The 16,300-nt window shown below is 48.3% G+C and overlaps 5 protein-coding genes across 5 annotated transcripts; 2 read left to right on the forward strand and 3 right to left on the reverse strand.

The window, feature by feature from the left end:
* Positions 1-220: 220 nt before the first annotated feature.
* On the reverse strand, positions 221-4,632 carry EJ05DRAFT_491762 (TPR-like protein; the record flags this gene model as incomplete). Its single annotated transcript, XM_033745998.1, has 3 exons — positions 221-244; positions 344-4,466; positions 4,514-4,632. The coding sequence occupies 3 exons, from the start codon at positions 4,630-4,632 to the stop codon at positions 221-223; spliced, it is 4,266 nt and encodes a 1,421-aa protein (XP_033603300.1).
* A 3,050-nt stretch (positions 4,633-7,682) lies between these two features.
* EJ05DRAFT_243993 (uncharacterized protein) lies at positions 7,683-9,615 on the forward strand. The gene is made up of 6 exons (XM_033740092.1): positions 7,683-8,077; positions 8,130-8,166; positions 8,216-8,283; positions 8,336-8,580; positions 8,627-8,764; positions 8,814-9,615. Exons 1-6 carry the CDS (start codon positions 7,817-7,819, stop codon positions 9,265-9,267), a joined length of 1,203 nt encoding a protein of 400 aa, XP_033603301.1. The 5' UTR covers positions 7,683-7,816; the 3' UTR covers positions 9,268-9,615.
* Positions 9,616-9,730: 115 nt separating this feature from the next.
* EJ05DRAFT_243986 (uncharacterized protein) lies at positions 9,731-11,092 on the reverse strand. Its single transcript, XM_033740091.1, has 3 exons — positions 10,391-11,092; positions 10,225-10,328; positions 9,731-10,156 (listed from the first exon to the last, which is right to left on the reverse strand). Exons 1-3 carry the CDS (start codon positions 10,932-10,934, stop codon positions 10,082-10,084), a joined length of 723 nt encoding a protein of 240 aa, XP_033603302.1. The 5' UTR covers positions 10,935-11,092; the 3' UTR covers positions 9,731-10,081.
* EJ05DRAFT_497423 (uncharacterized protein) lies at positions 11,032-12,304 on the reverse strand (the record flags this gene model as incomplete). Its single annotated transcript, XM_033746531.1, has 3 exons — positions 11,032-11,268; positions 11,319-11,950; positions 12,031-12,304. 3 exons carry the CDS (start codon positions 12,302-12,304, stop codon positions 11,032-11,034), a joined length of 1,143 nt encoding a protein of 380 aa, XP_033603303.1.
* A 259-nt stretch (positions 12,305-12,563) lies between these two features.
* EJ05DRAFT_530647 (uncharacterized protein) lies at positions 12,564-16,230 on the forward strand. Its single transcript, XM_033748982.1, has 5 exons — positions 12,564-12,812; positions 12,871-13,214; positions 13,266-14,849; positions 14,896-15,855; positions 15,907-16,230. The coding sequence occupies exons 2-5, from the start codon at positions 13,013-13,015 to the stop codon at positions 15,930-15,932; spliced, it is 2,772 nt and encodes a 923-aa protein (XP_033603304.1). The 5' UTR covers positions 12,564-12,812; positions 12,871-13,012; the 3' UTR covers positions 15,933-16,230.
* The last annotated feature ends 70 nt before the right edge of the window (positions 16,231-16,300 follow it).

The following is a 16,300-nucleotide window of genomic DNA, read 5'->3' on the forward strand; positions in this document are numbered from 1 at the left end:
GTAAACGCACGTGCATGAAACATTTGAATGGCTGTGACAACCCACTGAGCGGGCTGAAGACATTCGGAAGTATTGAGGGGTATTGGCTTAGTATGGCTGGGCGCAGACGAGGATGGTGTGTTGTCGCTTTTATTGCAGTCAGTCATAATTTTTGAGGCTTAAAGAGCTCCGTGGGAGAATCATGACAGCGGCCAAGATATTCGCGTTACAACGTTGTATATTAGCTCTTACGTTCACTAGGCCACTATGATAGGTGTATTGAAGCTCTATGGTAGTCGTCTGTCTAGTGCTCATTTCAACCCATAGCACCTTCGACAGCCTCGGATAATGTCTCCCATCCCACCCTCATCCATGGCGCAAGAGCCGTTGCTCTCTGAGCATCTGCCGCAGTCCCGGTGCCACTATACGCTTTGGCCAGATCCGCTGCATCTAATGGCCCCATTGGCGGGACTGCGCGCCTCGCACTTACCAGCGCCATTTCCGCTGGAAACACCGCGTCGGTTTCGCCCGCGAGTTGCGCCCAGCCATGCGGCTGGCCGGGACTGAGTAGGATGCTTTTCTGGATAGACGCCAAGACAGGGCTTGGATCATTGTCTGTTGCTGATTTGGAAGAAAGCGATGCGATGGCATCGAGTACGATTTCTACGCGCCGCGCCTGTAGTGTATCAATGCTCACGCTTCCGCTCCGGATATTTGCCAGGTCTTCGTATACAGCCTCGAGCGCCTCAGTGTCGTTCTCGATAGCAGCCATGGCGCCGAGCAGGATGATAGCGTCGACATTTTGGGCGTCCGAGGAGCTGATAACGTCGAACAATTGGTCGCGCGCGACGTCTTTTTCATTTGCACCGCCATCGGCCCACAGGATAGTTGCGAGGAGGCAAACTACCTCTGCGGAGGATGCGGATTCTTCGAGAGCGGTGCGGAAGGCTGCGATGGCTTGTGAGGCGGATAACTGATCAAATGTGGTGCGTGCGAGATAGTGGTAGGCGAGGCCGAGTACGAGGCGACAACTTAGACGGATTCGAGTAATTGTAGAAACGTCAATGGTGAGTGAGTCACTGTCAGAGGTCAGATCGAGAGCTGTGTCTGCATTTTCAGCGGCGGTAGCATAGGCATGTGTAGCCAGGAGATTACGGGCGAGGTCGGCTTTTGCGGCCGCGAAGCATGATAGTGAGGTAAGAGATTCCGTGGTCTCGTATTCTGCTTCGAGATCCGAGCACAAGGTTTTCAGAGTCTCGACAGCTGCAGAGTAGTCGCCAATTCGTTCGAAGTAGATCGCATAGAGGTGTCTGAAAGGTGTATCGGTGGGTGTTTGGGAGATCAGCTGCTGGAGAGCGAAAAGGGGTTGGATGAGGTTTGTGATGTTGCTCGAGTCTGCAGCCGAGGACAAGAGATGATCAAACGTTGACAGGGTATATTGTTGTTTCGTGATGAGCAAGGCAGAGTCTGATATTTCGAAAGCATGTGTGAAGTGGGACAGAGCCTCTCTAGCATCTCCCCAGAGGAGAGCAATGAGGCCCTCTCCAACCCAAGCATGGGCATAGTCTGGATCAGTTGACTGTGCGCGGCTAAAGGCCTGGTGTGCCAGCTCAAGGTCATTACGTAGAAGGTACAAGGTTCCAAGGTTGGTCCAGACCACCACACTTCGCTCGTTAAGATGAAGACTTCGTACAAAACAGTGCTGCGCGACTTTTGGGTTGAGCTGTGTTGATACTACTCCTAGTGCATTCCAAAATTCTGAGTTACCAGCTTCTAGCTCGATAGCACGTTTAAAGCATTTCATTGCGGCTTTGAGATGTTTCGTCACTTTTTCGCCTTGTACGCTGCCATCAGGATTCTGTTCAATGTGGACGTGTGCTCTATGCTCGGTCCAACCAAGATTATACCATGATACAGCTCTCGCGTGTATGTCATTAGCACAGCTATAGATAGCGCGCTTTTGAGCAAGAATGGAAGCATGTAGTACAAGACGGAGCTTCGAAGTTGCTCCCTCTTCATCCGATGATACAATCTCCTTGACCTGATCGGCGCCTACTTTGTTTGTCTCGACGAAGATATCAAACTCCTCGATGTTTATATTCTTTTCAAGCAGAACCCGAATTTTGTCGAATGGTATGTGATCCAGTTTGCTCTGTACGGCAGAGAAGACGGCGCAAGCATCACCGACAGCTTTCCATAGATTGAAAGCCTCGGGTTTGTAGTCTGCGATTTCTGTAGCGGTCTCAATAGCTCGTATAGCGCTTTGGGCTGCCTGGCCAAAGAATCCTGTAGCGAGGCTTTTCCAAGCTTGGTCGACAAGAGTTTGGAGAAGTGCAATTGCTACACCGAATTCTTGCTTGCGTTCTCTTAATACCTCTTCATACCCAGCAGTAGCTGCTTCGTATTCTCCAAGCTCACGGTTGACATTTGCCAGCATATACTTCGTGAACCAGGCCTCGCCAGTCTTCTTCATCATAACGCCTTCCGCTGGATTCTCTGCATACTTGAAGGTCCGTGCAGCGGAGTTGTATCGTCCTGAATTATGATAACTTTCGCCAAGACCAACGTACGAATGGTAGTCATCTGGACTTATTCGAAGGGCGGCTAGAAAGGACACAACACTTTTGGAGTACTCCTGTTTGTTCATTTGCACCACACCAAGTGCAGAGAATGGCCAGCTGATGCCTTTCTTCTTTCTAGATCCTGGTGGAGGCTTTGCTTTACCTGAGTCGACTACTCGTTGTGCAATGATCTCCACAATATCCCATTCGCCTTGATCCGCAAACGACCGTGCTAAGCGTTCTGCTGCAACAATCTCTGATGCTGAGAGCTCGAAAGCTTTCTGGAAACATGACCTTGCTCTCTTCTTATCCTTGGCATAGTCGGCATAGTAATTGCCCAGACTAGTATAGGCGGGTGCAAAGTTTGGATTCGCTTTTATCGCAGCTAAGAACATCGCATATGCCCTTTTTCGATCTTTCCGCGCGGCCTTTGACGAGTCTAACTCCCATTGACATACACCAATCCGATAGCATGTTTGAGATCGCAAGTCCCTAGTGCGCGAGTCTTTCAGATCTATCTGTTCGAGGAGCTGTTCGAGCTCTGCGCGGCCAGTGGCGTAGTCTCCGTTGAGAGCTTTACACCAGGCAGCCTCCGTACCTATTCGAATGTTCGAGTCGTCTCGCTCGAAAGCTTTCCTCAAGAATCCAATCGCCTCGGCGTATTCCTCCTCTTCCTCTAACACTAAACCGACGCCTATCAATGCAGGCGTAAACTGAGGCTTTCTTGATAGAATATCGCTGAAGATTGATTTCGCTTCCGGATGGTGTCGTGGTGTCTGATACTGCACAAGTGATGTACCAAGGACGCTGTTGAGAGAATCAAGGTCATTCTGGAGCTTCAAACCAGACTTTTGACATTCGGATTTGAGAAGTTTTAGAGCCTTCCGTGATGTCTCCACGGAGCTTTCATACTCTTCTGTGTAGAGATAGTACTCCGAAATAAGACGATGGGCTAGGTATGAGTCTTTTGCGGCGTCAATGCCATCTGTCATGAGTAGCAAAACATCTTCAGATGTCAACGGCCCGTCTTGCTCGTCGTCCGAATTCTCCAAAGCTGCGCCGCCTTCGTCGGAATCGTCCTCTGGGAATGGTGATCTATCGCTAGCCAAGTATGCTTTGAGCACTTTTGCGAGGCCATTCTCTGGAAAGAACTCAACGAACTCTCTCAGTACGTTGACATCCATCTCAGCAATCTCTTCAACGTCTTTCCATTCGAGTTCAATCTGCCAAGCAAGCAGAAATGAGTGCTTGATTATTACCATGCCTTCTGCCATTTTGATGACTTGTTTCCTCCTTTCTTCTTTCTTGTCCGAGGGCGTGACGACGAGCACATCGTAAATCCTTTGAAGAAGCTTCTCTTCGTACTCTCTCCGTACGTCATCTTCATTTGTCCAGTCAATGACTTGCTGATACAGCTCTTCCAAGTCGCTTCTCTCGAACACCTCTCTCCTAACCTCATTCGTGACCTGTCCAATCCTTGCACCAAGTCTCGTCCTCCTCTCACCAATTTCTTTGTTAATCTTCTCTTTCTCCTCAGTCTCGGTAAGTTCAACCAGGCGCTTGTACGTTATCGCAGGATGCGAAATCCTGCCCTCCAGAAAGTCATACAGACTACTGTTCGGTAAGAGTACCCGCAGGGCTTTTGAATATTGTAATTTCGTGCCATTAGCTTTTGCGAAACCTACGAGCTTGTCAACCGCCTCTTGGCATCTATGCTTGTCCTCCGCAACTGCATAAATCCCTGCAATCTTGACTGAAAGATCGATATATTGATCGACCTTCTTTCCTCCCTGTGAGCCATAAAGCTCTCGCAAGCCAAGGTATGGGTCTTTCTCGTTCGGCCTGAGGGCTGCAGCGGATTCGTAGGCGGAACTAGCATCGTCTGTTCTGCCTAGCTTGTCGTAGGCGCGACCAAGGAATAGTTTACTTTGTGCGTCAGTTAGGTTTCTGGATGTGTATGTGTCGACAATTACGCAAAGTAGTTTTCGGGATCGTTGGAGAGAACTCGAAGTGCCTGTTCAACAGCGTCCCCCCACTTGCCCGCATCGATTGCAGCTTTTGCAGCTTTGAGGGCTGCTTTCGAACTAGACATGTTCGTAGAAAGAAGTTCAGATGACTGGCGGAGGCATTTCAGCTAATAAGAGCCACCATATGAAACAGAAGCTCTCTGTAAGGATATGGTGGTGGTAGTCGGTCGTTACGCGCACTCCGTGGAGGTCGTCATCATTTGTTATAAGTCGGATAATTGATGTCACTAGCTCCTCTAAGAAACACTACCTTCCTACACGCGCCAAGAGCCCAATTCCCCGCAACCTGAATAAATCACTAGGCACTGCTACGAACATTTCATTTATTTCGACAATTGGCGACTCTATTAACTAGTCCTAATCAGGTTAGCATACGCGAGACCTAATAGACATGCATAGACTGGTCAGATCATGGTTTTTGTCATATCGTACATAAGTCTTCCATGTTACCGCATCCATCATAAATTACGCTCTGGTATGCGGTATTAGAGACGCTATGCATCTGCTTCGAAGGGAATGAACGTATATGCAGCTCGAGATCTTGCGGCTTCCACAATACGTTAATGTTTTAACCATGCATTTGCAATTGGTGAAGCAGATGGGCTGCCCGTGGGTTGAAGGACCGCAGTCCGCACATGAATGAAGCCAATCGCGACAGTGTTTACCGCTTAGTTCTGCTGCGATACCCTCTATTCTCTGCCACAATTGCAGGTCCAATTTCAAGCAGGTCAAGATTACTGGCCTTCTGACCACCGATACCTGGTCATTAAGCACTGGCTCTGCTAAGACCTGCTATTTGACCACCTCGAAACTTGCACATCAATATTCCGTACCAAACATCTTATTCCTTAGGATTCAATCATCGCGTTCGTAGCGACATTTCACATCGAGTCTCGTACAGCCAATATCACATTAGTCACGAGTAGTTACAGCGATCGCTTTCGCAAGAGCGACCGGTCCATTTCCTCTTATGCGCCGATAGCTGCTGTCCGGATGGCTACTCACTTTATCAAAGCGGATCTGACCTTGGTATTATTGTGAAGAAGAGGTCTGAGATCTTCCATCAGGTTAATCCTCATTTCGAAGTTCAAAGTTGTATGGGAACTGTGGAGGGGCGCGAATGAGCGTTCATTGTTGCTTTCCGGAAAGATTTTTACATTCTTTTGTGTATGGAAACACTCGGTGGATTTCTATGACTAGACTTGCCCTGTGAGCATACCTGGTGTACCCACAGCCTGACGAGTCATGTATACAACATAACTGTCATAATACCGAAGGATAGGATCAACGTAATAAAAACTGGTCAGTGCACACGTCAACAGATGCATTATTGACTAGTGAAAGTTTAAAACACGTGCGAATAACCACGCGCTGTAGTAATTCATGAAGATAATGAACCTCTTTTTCGAAGTTAGGCATTGAGATGAACTCGCAGGCGGTATACTGAGACCATATTGCTAGAGGCCGTTGAGCGGGTCAGAATTGTTGCAATCGACTCGGCGTCGTACGTCATTTACACGATGCAGGAGACGATGAGAGCGGCATACGAAGTGTAGAGTGTGCGATTTAATGCTTGAGCGTGGTCGGAGATGTTTATTGGGGCGCATACGAGATTCTTGTCGCTGTCGGCGAGGCCGTGAAATGAAGTGCCACGGGCGTGCGTAGGTATGACTGAGGCCCTAATATATCCATCTTGTCGACGGATGTGTGGGCGCGTATCACTCGGGCTGTAACGTGTAAGCATATGAGATCCATATAAGTTGATATCAGCACAGAGCAGGCTCTGAAGAAGGACACCAGGAGGGAAATAACACCAGAGCTCTCCTGTCTACTTCGCGGCATCTTCCGTACCCAGGTGGCTCGGTTTCGCCATGATCTCAGAGGGACTCATCTTTACAGATGTCGCAACACCTAGTGGGCTGGAGCACGGAAATAACACGTCGAAAGGTTTTTACGTAGAACCATGCGGCTAAAGAACGATTTGCTTCGCAGGCTCCTGTTAGAGACATCGTCGAGGCCGCGTGTGCTATAGCTTTGACGAAGGTAGAGGGCCCGTGGAGAGAAGTCTATCTCGTTCTGATCTGTCTGACTTCTGCGCATGGATTTTCACATATAACAAGCGTGTTTTCCACTTGTATGAGGATGGTCGCTGCAGTATGGAAAACCTTGTGTGTGAAGATTTTCAACTACATGTAAGGTGTCACACCCGTCATTTAGTCGCTGGGCACGCGAATGAGGTCTGCATCCGATGAGGCTTGTTCTAGTCTCGAGTCAGGAACTCGAGGGAATATTCCGTTCATGTCCGATAGATGGGCGATATGTGGTATGTGGTACAACGGCGTAAGCACTGGTGGTCCAGGTGTCAGGCATTTCACGCACGGATTCGGAATCTAATCCACAAACGGTCGTCCAGTCTTTACCAGTCAAGAAAAATCTGCTGTTCGTAGCGCTACGTGTCTATGTTAGTCTTCAGATGTAGTGAGAATTAACCATGGTATGTGGCAGTCATCATCTTATCTATAGACGTGCCGAGACACTTCAAGACTTCAAGCGCCATCGAGAGGGTCGGGAGAGCTATTCTAGGACTTTTGACTGGGACATGGACTTTCACAGCCCTACGACCGTCCAGGACTCTCTGACTTAGTTCAGGTCAGGTCTAACTGAAAAGGGCCTAGAGGTTACTCAGTTGAGCTTATCCGGGGGCAGGTCCCCACCTAGGTAGGTGTGAGGGTTTCAATATATATATCGTTTAGCTAGACTTGGCGCTAGTTTCATATCTTTATGTACGTAAACAATCATTGGATAATGAGGTGCGAGTGACATTCTCGAATATAATAGTGCCTTGGCTGTCTCCCAATCTTTGCATGGTCCAACCTGGGATACACCTGACTTTACTGCCGATCGAGGGTGCTCTAGCAGGCATCCTGTCTCTTGCGCACATACTACGTTCAATGCGCTGCAAGAGAACAGTGGGCTTCATGGGCGCCGATCAGTGCTTGTCATTCAAACGTCAAGTCAAGGCGTCTGGGCTTCAAGCGCATTGATGAGTACCCTCAACGCAGGACTTACAGCTACTCATCATGGCAACATGACATGTCTCTGTAGACTCTTGAAAGATCAAACAACGGATCGCACCAGTCTTGTCACTTGTATGGATATATACATTAGGGTTCGAGCGATGACGCTCTCGCGACCAGGAAGCTTCGATAGACACCCAGACTCTCTGCAACAGTGTATCAACATACCGGGATGTACCTCGTCCACACAGCGCCCCAGCTCGTGTCATCTCGCAGACTTCAAATTCAGGTAGCCCACCTGCAACAGTCTCTTTCTGAGTTGCTTCTACTGCTACGCGTAAACATGGGACAAGAGTCAAAAGCCAGGAATTTGGTCGTTGCAATCATTACCCATACGAGTGTTGCATTGATTGTGGTTTTATTGCGGCTTTACGTCAAATTTATTCTCACTAGAACTGGAAGTCATGAAGATTGGATTGTGGCTGTTGGCATGGTGTGTGGCGTTGCTTTATCTGTGTTACAATTTGGGGCTAATCGCGTCAAAGGTATTCGCCATCCTCATGACTATTGCCCAAATGCTCGGTGAGTATCCCAAACTCAGAGGAACGTTCTCAAAGTAACATTGTCGCAGAATTTCGAGCCGGTCTAGGTCAGCATCAGGACCATATTAATCTGTCGCAAGCGATAGATCAGCTCAAAGTGAGCAATAGCGTAACCAGATTTCAGTACAGATTGCTGATATGGGTATTAGTGGCTTTGGTGGAGCATATACGCCTACACCAACGCGCTGAATACTACGAAACTGAGTATTCTCATGTACTATCAACGCGTATTTAACAGCGACCATAGGATCATGACAGGCGTGAAAATAGTGGGCATTTTCGTCATCCTGAATTGGATCACTGTCATTTTGACGAATCTGCTGCATTGTTTGCCGATTCATGCATTCTGGGAGATTCCACTCAAACCGACGGCGAAGTGCCTGGATACCTTTGCGTAAGGCTGCCTTGGAACATAGATTGTTCGTGGCTGACTGCAATAGACTCTGGAAGGCCCTTGCCGCCATAAATATTGTATCAGACGTGCTCATCGCGGCATTGCCGCTGCGTGTTGTATGGGGTCTAAAAATGACCAGAACAAAGCGAATTTTATGTTGTCTCTTGTTCGCGCTCGGAGGCTTGTAAGCTCTCCCCTGTGCATGCAATACGGACATCAGTTAACCATCAAAGTGTCTGTGTCGTCTCTGTCCTTCGTCTACAAACTGTGATGGTTCTTGAACGACATATGGACGATAACAGTTGGTACGGCAGCATAACGGTGCAGTGGTCAGCTCTCGAAACCAACATAGCGATCATATGCGCGTCGCTACCCGCAATGTACCATCTCGCGACCCTGACTTGCAGGTCTGTTGGTGGGCATCTTAGCTCTCACAGTCAATCATACTTTCGCAGCACAAAATCGAACAGGTCTACAAGATCGAGAGACGAAAATTCCAAGGCCATTGGTTCCCTGCCAAGGAGTGCGATCAGGAGGGTTGATGAATTTAGTGTACATAGTGAAAGCGTTAATCGACTGGTCGAGTCGCAGAAGCCAGGTGGTGAAACGCCAGACTCAAGATCTGACCGAAGTGGTAGTGACAGTGGAGCGACGGAGCGCTCGAATGGCTGGGTCGAAATGATGTAAGTATATCCATAAAATCCTGAAGATAATGTTTGTTCTGCATTATGGGCCTGGCAAGTACAGGACTCAAAAAGCTCATTGTCAATCGTACCAGAGATGCGTATCGACGTGACATACGGCGCGTGTTGTTTTCAAGAGAAATTCAGCAGAAACTTTGCGTACATTCATCTCCGTCCTCTTTCAATCGCCAGCCATGACTACATTTTTGGCGCCCAACGCCTCGCCCGTGGTATAGATCGTGAATCTGTAGAAGATATCATCTATCGCGCGCGCAGTTTCTGCCATACAATATATCGGGTCAGGTAGCGTGGTTCCGGCGATTGGATATAGGTTGACGAAGTCGAAGTATACATAGATGGTCCGTTAGACTTTCTAAAATGGTTCAACTAGAACAACAGGAGATGGGGAACGTGAACGACATAGCGCCAGTGCCGGGCATTGTTTCAATTGTATCGCTCCATAACTTTCAGACGAAAGTTGATTGAATATATGTTGGTTAGAGACATGAGGTTGAGTTGGATATGCTGCAGATAGGTAAACTGCAGTAGGCACGAAGCATGAGAAGAATGAGAGACGGACCGTGAATAACAAGGGAGAAGTAGAAAAAATCAATACCGTGGCTTACGCTTGACATACAAAGGATTTCCAGAGTTGCAATGCAGCGGAATTCAATTGAACTTCGTTGTAAACAACAGTATGTACCTTATGTGAATCGAACATTATAACACATTCGACGGAGACTTGGTGACCCATGGTGGAAAGAGAGTACTGATTCCCATCCAGAGTCACGGAGTATGCTCAGTATACACCTCATATGTCAATACTGCCGATCTGCGATCTTCGGACGCGCGGCTTCATCTTGCTCGAACCTGTAAGGGGGCCCGAGGAATGTCTAACAAAAATTAATTAATAACATAAGTCAATAAACGAAGTAAGGGCTTTAAATGAGATAAAACCCACCCTCAAAGCGATGGCCTCACATCCCTCTGACACTGCGCCGTCCCTTGAACCTTCGTACTTGATAAAATAATCATTCTGGGCATCTTCTGTGCAAACTTTGAACCCTGAAAATCCCAATCAGTATAGGACGTCGCATCACGCAGAATCTGGACTTTGCAGCAATTACCGTTGAACATCGATGGCCCTCCATCACTGCTCAGTATTCCATATAACCCATCCCGACTGACACTAATCAAGTCCCAACCGTTATTACCAACAGTCGTGTCGTTGCTAAAAAACCATTGCTTCGAGATGAAGTCCCCGTCTGTTTTTTCCGGCCCAAATGCAGCATGAAATCCGTCGGTGATCGCATGTAACCCCTCTGCACTAGCAAGTTGCAGAGTTCCATTGGTGAGGCGAAAGCCAGTTATAAAGCTTGATGGCCCAATGGCAGCTCCCCAAGTGCCATCTTCCTTGGGCACAATACCGATAGTCCGATACGCTGATGAAGTATTGACAGTACTCCAGATCTGCAAGAAGAACGGATTTTCATGTAGAGTGGTGTCATTAACACTAGATGGATAATCGAAAGCAGAGACGCTCATAGCGTGTAGGAATATGGCCATCACGACCAGAGCCGCGGACATAGTGTCAGGACTTTCGACTTGCGAAGTGACTTTTGATGAACGTAAAATCTTTCGCGATACAAAACTTTGCCTTTCATGCAGCATTCAGATTCCAAAACCAGCCGCCGGTTAGCCAACGGCTATAAGTTAAATTAACCGTCGAAAGACTGAAAACTTATTAGTCTTAGGCTAGATATCGAAATCATGACCCCGCCTGACAGCTCGGACGTATCCGATCGATAACCCGTTTTGATTCGGAACTGGATATCCCTTCGATATCGATCTTACCTGCAATCACTTGTTGTAGATCAGGTAATACTATTTCTCTCGAAAGTGCCTTGAGATAACTGAGCACCTTCAGCTCGAACGCGCGCACAGGATAGCTTTCGCTCGGTAAGTGCATTCCCTCACGGACAGCGGCCTCAAGCAGCAAAACCGCCTAATACCACATGAGTAGCCATATTTGACCGGCCAGTGAGACTAACGTACCTTATTCATGTATCTCTGCCGTATATCTGTCCACATCGGAGACTCTTGTAGAGCCGCTTCATCGTCACAGAAGAGCTCTTGCACACTGGGTCTCTCTTCGAGACTACACGTCCCAAAACCAAACGCAAAAATTTCGTTCAGAGGTTCGGAACCATGTGAGCCGAGATGAAGGTACGATTCCACACTTGCTTGAAGCATCCATTCACCAAACAGTTCGAGTAAACGCTCGTTTATCTCCCCTGCGTATCGGTACGTGCGTGCGAGTGTCTGTTCAAGGAATATCACCAGAATATCGCGTAGACTCGCATAAACATGTTCGACATCAGACCTTAGGTCATACCTGTGATTCGACTGAAGATCATTCACCAGAAAGCTCACGTATTGATAGCGTATCTGCTCCTCTAAAGGGAAGTATTTGCTCATGAGTACATGTGAGTGCACGTAACCATCTTCCCGCTCCTTTAATCGATTTGAGTTACTGCGTCGGATGTCTTGTAATGCTGAGTCACTTATAAAGTTTGCGCGGTACCTACATGTAAATATTGAGGTGGTATAGAGCAGGCGAAGACGGTATTCCGCGTCAGTAGGAAGCTTTCGATTTTCTAAAGCTGGCTTCAAGAGACCGAGCCATTCTTTAATCCGATTTAGTCAGCTTGTTTGTTATACCAGGAAGTCTAGCTTATTGCCAGCAAGACTCGAGGAGTGATCGTACCATGGACTGCTTCGAGTTCTCCCGAGGCGATATTCCAATGCGGCTTTGCGCCGTTCAGCTCATTCTCACGAGCCTTGATGAGTGATTTGATGCACTTGTAGACCATGTAGTCGAGAATTGTGACGTCCACGTCGAATTGGGTCTTGCTGTCGACCGACCTGAAACAGGTGTGGTTCTCGAAAAGTTTGATTTCTTCCTCTTCTGTGCCACTCCACTGTTTCAAGGTACTCAGGGTCCCAGTCAGGTCCTGTCTCTTGCGCTTGCCCGTAGCCATAGCCTATATTTTACAGCGCATGATGATGGTGATGGTTGCACGACGTCGTAGCAATCGGTAAACGAATCGACCAACGGGCGGGTCCAGGAACAAGTACTTCGAGCGTTATTGAACAAATGGAGTTGGGTTGACGCGACGACGATGTGGATACGTGCAAATGTGTGCAGACGTGTCGCGGCTGTCACGGTGCGGTACCCACTTGTCCCGGCTGCACCCTGGCGATCTCCAGCCGCCACACCACAGATGACGTTGCCCGGTGCGGGAAGACCAAACGGGAGCTGAAGCTGTTTTGATTCATCAACCTCACGCCAGTTAGGATACCAACAAGGTCTCATAGAGTCTACAGCTGCGTCAAGCAAAGATTTATACTCTTCCTTTCGTTACACACGGAACAACGGTATTGGCTCAGGTCCACTCCATTATGACGCACCTCTTGAGAGGTAAACAGGCTGGCATCCACAATGATTTGTCCGCAGGAATACTGCCAGAGTTCTTCAGAATTGACGATGTAAGCAATCCATTTCAACCCAACATACTTCTTTATGGACTTCACTCATATCTAAGGTGTAGATCACTCGTCTGGGTATCAACTCTCAAGTTTCGCAAATCGCGTATGACCCGGTGCAGTCCCTAGTTGCAGTTGGAACGAACGACACGAAGTTCGGCAATGGGCAAATATATGTTTTTGGTCAAAAGAGGGTTGCTGTCATGCTGGATATGAAGATGAAAGCATCTGTGAGAATACTACAGTTCTGCGCGGACAAGCTGATATGCTTGAATTCGAATAACCACTTGACCATCTTCTCTTTGGATACGAAAAAGATACTGGTTTCATACACGCCTCCAGCTACGGTGACTACAATGCACAGCGATCCTACTCTTGACTATGTGCTGCTTGGCACTACATCAGGCTCGTACCTTTATTAGACATGACTCTGGACGAATACTGACCATAAATTAGGTGAGATATTCGCCTATGATTTGGACAGAGAGGCTATGGCACCATTCAAACTGCCCAACTACTGGCGGCAACAGAACCCGCAAGTTCGTTCCGCCCCTATTATCTCATTGCAACTTCATCCTCGAGATGTTGGTTCGCTCCTGATAGGTTATACTGAAGGAGCAGTCTTGTATAGCTTCAAGCTGAACCAAGCCTCCAAGTTCTTCCATTACGAGATCCCTCGAGGAGCCCCAGGTGGCGACTCAGATCCAGGGACAATGAATAGACTCAGATGGCCGAAGCTGACTCAAGCCTTGTGGCATCCAACTGGAACATTCATCCTTACTGGTCACGAAGATGGTAGTCTTGTCTTTTGGGACCCTAAAGACGGGCGCATTGTGATGGCAAGGACGCTTACGGATACAAATGTCAACCAGCCAGGTGCAGGAATTGTCAGCATGGGTAATACCCCGGGCACGTTTGCTGCGAAAGAGCCTATCTTCAAGATCGCATGGTGCGCCAACACAGACCCCGACGATACATGCATTTTGATCAGCGGCGGCGCCTCAACCACTCTAGCGACCAAAGGTCTTACTTTGTTTGAACTTGGTCGAACTCCGAACTATGCTACCTCTTCCTGGCAAATTCTATCAGGCCATCTCGCAGACCCCAAGCGACAACGAATCCTTCCGTCTCCTCCTAATGCTGAAGTTGTGGATTTTTGTCTGATTCCACGTACGTCGCCACATTTCGCCGGTGCACACGATCCGATAGCTGTGCTCGCAATCTTGTCTTCTGGAGAAATCATTACGCTTAGCTTCCCCAGCGGTATTCCAATCAACCCCACAAATCATTTACATCCTTCTATGACCTTCGTTCACCCATATATCTCGAATTTCAGTCTATCGCCAATGGATCGGACTCGCTGGCTGGGATTGACCGAAAGAAGACAGCATGGGCCGCCAATTCTTCGTGGTGGTTTTGAGGAACGGCATGTGCCGAAACGATTCGAGAATCGTAACGTCATACAGACAGCGCATGTAGACGGGACGATCCGAATGTGGGATGTTGGTCATGGAGACGAGATCGAGAACGATACACTGCTACAAGCTGACGTAGGTCGGGCACTGGGCCGTCTTGATGGCGTTAAGGTATCGAAGATTTCCTTGTCCGGTGCAAGTGCTGAACTTGCCACTGGTCTAGAAAGTGGTGAGGTAGTAGTGTTCCGATGGGCAACTAACAGATCACCCGGTGTAGAACCTCGCACCAATAGAAAGAATGCAATACGGGAGCTCACTGATATTACAGACCGGAAAGACCCAGCTCTATCCGAGGGGTTTCATCCTTACACGCTCCTAGACGAACAGAATGGCCCGGTCAGTGCGTTAAACATGTCAGACGTAGGATTCTTGGCGGCTGGATTTCAAGGCGGCAGTCTGTCTGTCATAGACATGCGAGGACCTGCAATAATATACAATACTAGCGTCACAGAGTTTATAAAGGATAACAAAGGTGGTAGTTTCAAGCGAAGAAGCCAGGACAAAAATCCATCATCAGCATATCCAACAGCGATAGAGTTCAGCGTCATGACAGCTGAAGGCGACGGTGAGTTAGTCGATAAGCTTCTATGGCTTCACATTGATTATTTCAGATTATTCAAGCATATTGATGCATGTTGGCACGAGCAATGGTCACGTTGCAACATTCAAAATACTACCAGGAAGTGGAGGTATCTACACGGTGAAATACGCTGGCTCGGTCAGTGTTGATGACCGCATCATTACTATACACCCTATCAATTCAGGCACAGGTAATGCTGCCTTTGCAACTCAAAATGCGGTCGCCGGGCTCCGGACGGGGTTCAAGACAAGCGGCGTGATAGTAGCGGTGTCGCAGACCGGTGCAAGAGTATTCAAGCCCGCGACAAATAAAGGAGCACACAAGACATGGGATGAATTCTTTTGTGACTCTGCTACCGTGGTCCGCTACCAAGATGCCGGCTACGCTCTCATGGGTCTTTACGGTGATGGATATGCAAGAGTATATTCACTCCCTGCCTTGAAAGAAATTGCGGCTGTGAGAATCGACCATATTTTTGACATCCGTCGCTTCCAAGACGCTATCATCACTGCGACTGCAGATATCCTAGGTTGGACTGGACCATCTGAGATGGCACTGGTCAATCTCTGGGGCGCTGGACTGGACCTTAACAAGGCTCGCGATGGGTTGTTCAATCCCGAGTTGATGTTTCCGCCTCGACCAACCATCTCGAACTTTCAATGGATGTCCGGGACCCAATATGTGACACCACTGGACCTGGACTTACTGATCGGGGGGCCCGATCGACCACCATCCAAGAAAATGATCATGCAGGCTCGTGCTGAAGACCGTGAACGCATGCAAGCCGAGAGAGCGCTGAAACGGCCAGCCGCAGCCACAGCCTCTAGTGATGAGGGGTATTGGGCATACATGCAACGTCAGCTCAACGAGAGAGCCGAAAGATTGAACATTGTAGGCGACTCGATGGACCAGCTTGGAAACGCCAGTCAAGGATGGGCAGATGATGTAGGCAAGTTTGTGCAGAAACAGAAGCGAAACATGATCATGGGAGGTATGTAACATCATTTGCAGGGCTGCTTAGCATGAAACTAATCGCCTATAGCTGTTAAGGGTAAATTTGGTCTATAGTGATCAAGTTGCTGTATTGTTCGAGTAAGGATGTGTCCCGGGTGATGGCACAGCTGATGTATACGGGCGATGAAAAGGTAAGACCTGGCCTGACTAGCCCATGGCGCGAGCATTTTTGAGAGCATAAAAGGTGCGAACAGCTTTCACGAGTCGGAAATCAGGTTAAATGTTTGTAGGTTTCCCCAAGAGTGCTATGAAAGCCATGGCTCCTATTGAATAGTATATGAGCGAAAAAGAGCCATATTGCCCTTCGCCACACCATATCCCTCAGGTTCTCAGGAGGCAGGGACAATCTGGTAGTGCGTCAGTCCCAAGGGGCCGGCGGCGAGGACGTTGATTTGATCGCTGCATCTCTTCACCAACAACGG

Source organism: Pseudovirgaria hyperparasitica, assembly GCF_010093815.1.
Source record: "Pseudovirgaria hyperparasitica strain CBS 121739 unplaced genomic scaffold EJ05scaffold_3, whole genome shotgun sequence".
In the NCBI taxonomy this organism is placed as follows: Eukaryota; Fungi; Ascomycota; class Dothideomycetes; order Acrospermales; family Acrospermaceae; genus Pseudovirgaria; species Pseudovirgaria hyperparasitica.

Bases quoted from the DNA above. Each gene is read 5' to 3' on its own strand.
- EJ05DRAFT_243986 (XM_033740091.1), bottom strand. From the start codon at position 10,934: ATGCTGCATGAAAGGCAAAGTTTTGTATCGCGAAAGATTTTACGTTCA. The intron at 10,329-10,390 runs GTAATTGCTGCA...TGGGATTTTCAG, and splicing joins AGGGCCATCGATGTTCAACG to GGTTCAAAGTTTGCACAGAA. The intron at 10,157-10,224 runs GTGGGTTTTATC...AATTTTTGTTAG, and splicing joins GTGAGGCCATCGCTTTGAGG to ACATTCCTCGGGCCCCCTTA.
- EJ05DRAFT_243993 (XM_033740092.1), top strand. From the start codon at position 7,817: ATGTACCTCGTCCACACAGCGCCCCAGCTCGTGTCATCTCGCAGACTT. The intron at 8,581-8,626 runs GTAAGGCTGCCT...TGACTGCAATAG, and splicing joins AAGTGCCTGGATACCTTTGC to ACTCTGGAAGGCCCTTGCCG. The intron at 8,765-8,813 runs GTAAGCTCTCCC...TAACCATCAAAG, and splicing joins TTGTTCGCGCTCGGAGGCTT to TGTCTGTGTCGTCTCTGTCC.
- EJ05DRAFT_530647 (XM_033748982.1), top strand. From the start codon at position 13,013: ATGCTGGATATGAAGATGAAAGCATCTGTGAGAATACTACAGTTCTGC. The intron at 13,215-13,265 runs GCTCGTACCTTT...ACCATAAATTAG, and splicing joins GCTGCTTGGCACTACATCAG to GTGAGATATTCGCCTATGAT. The intron at 15,856-15,906 runs GTATGTAACATC...AATCGCCTATAG, and splicing joins GCGAAACATGATCATGGGAG to CTGTTAAGGGTAAATTTGGT.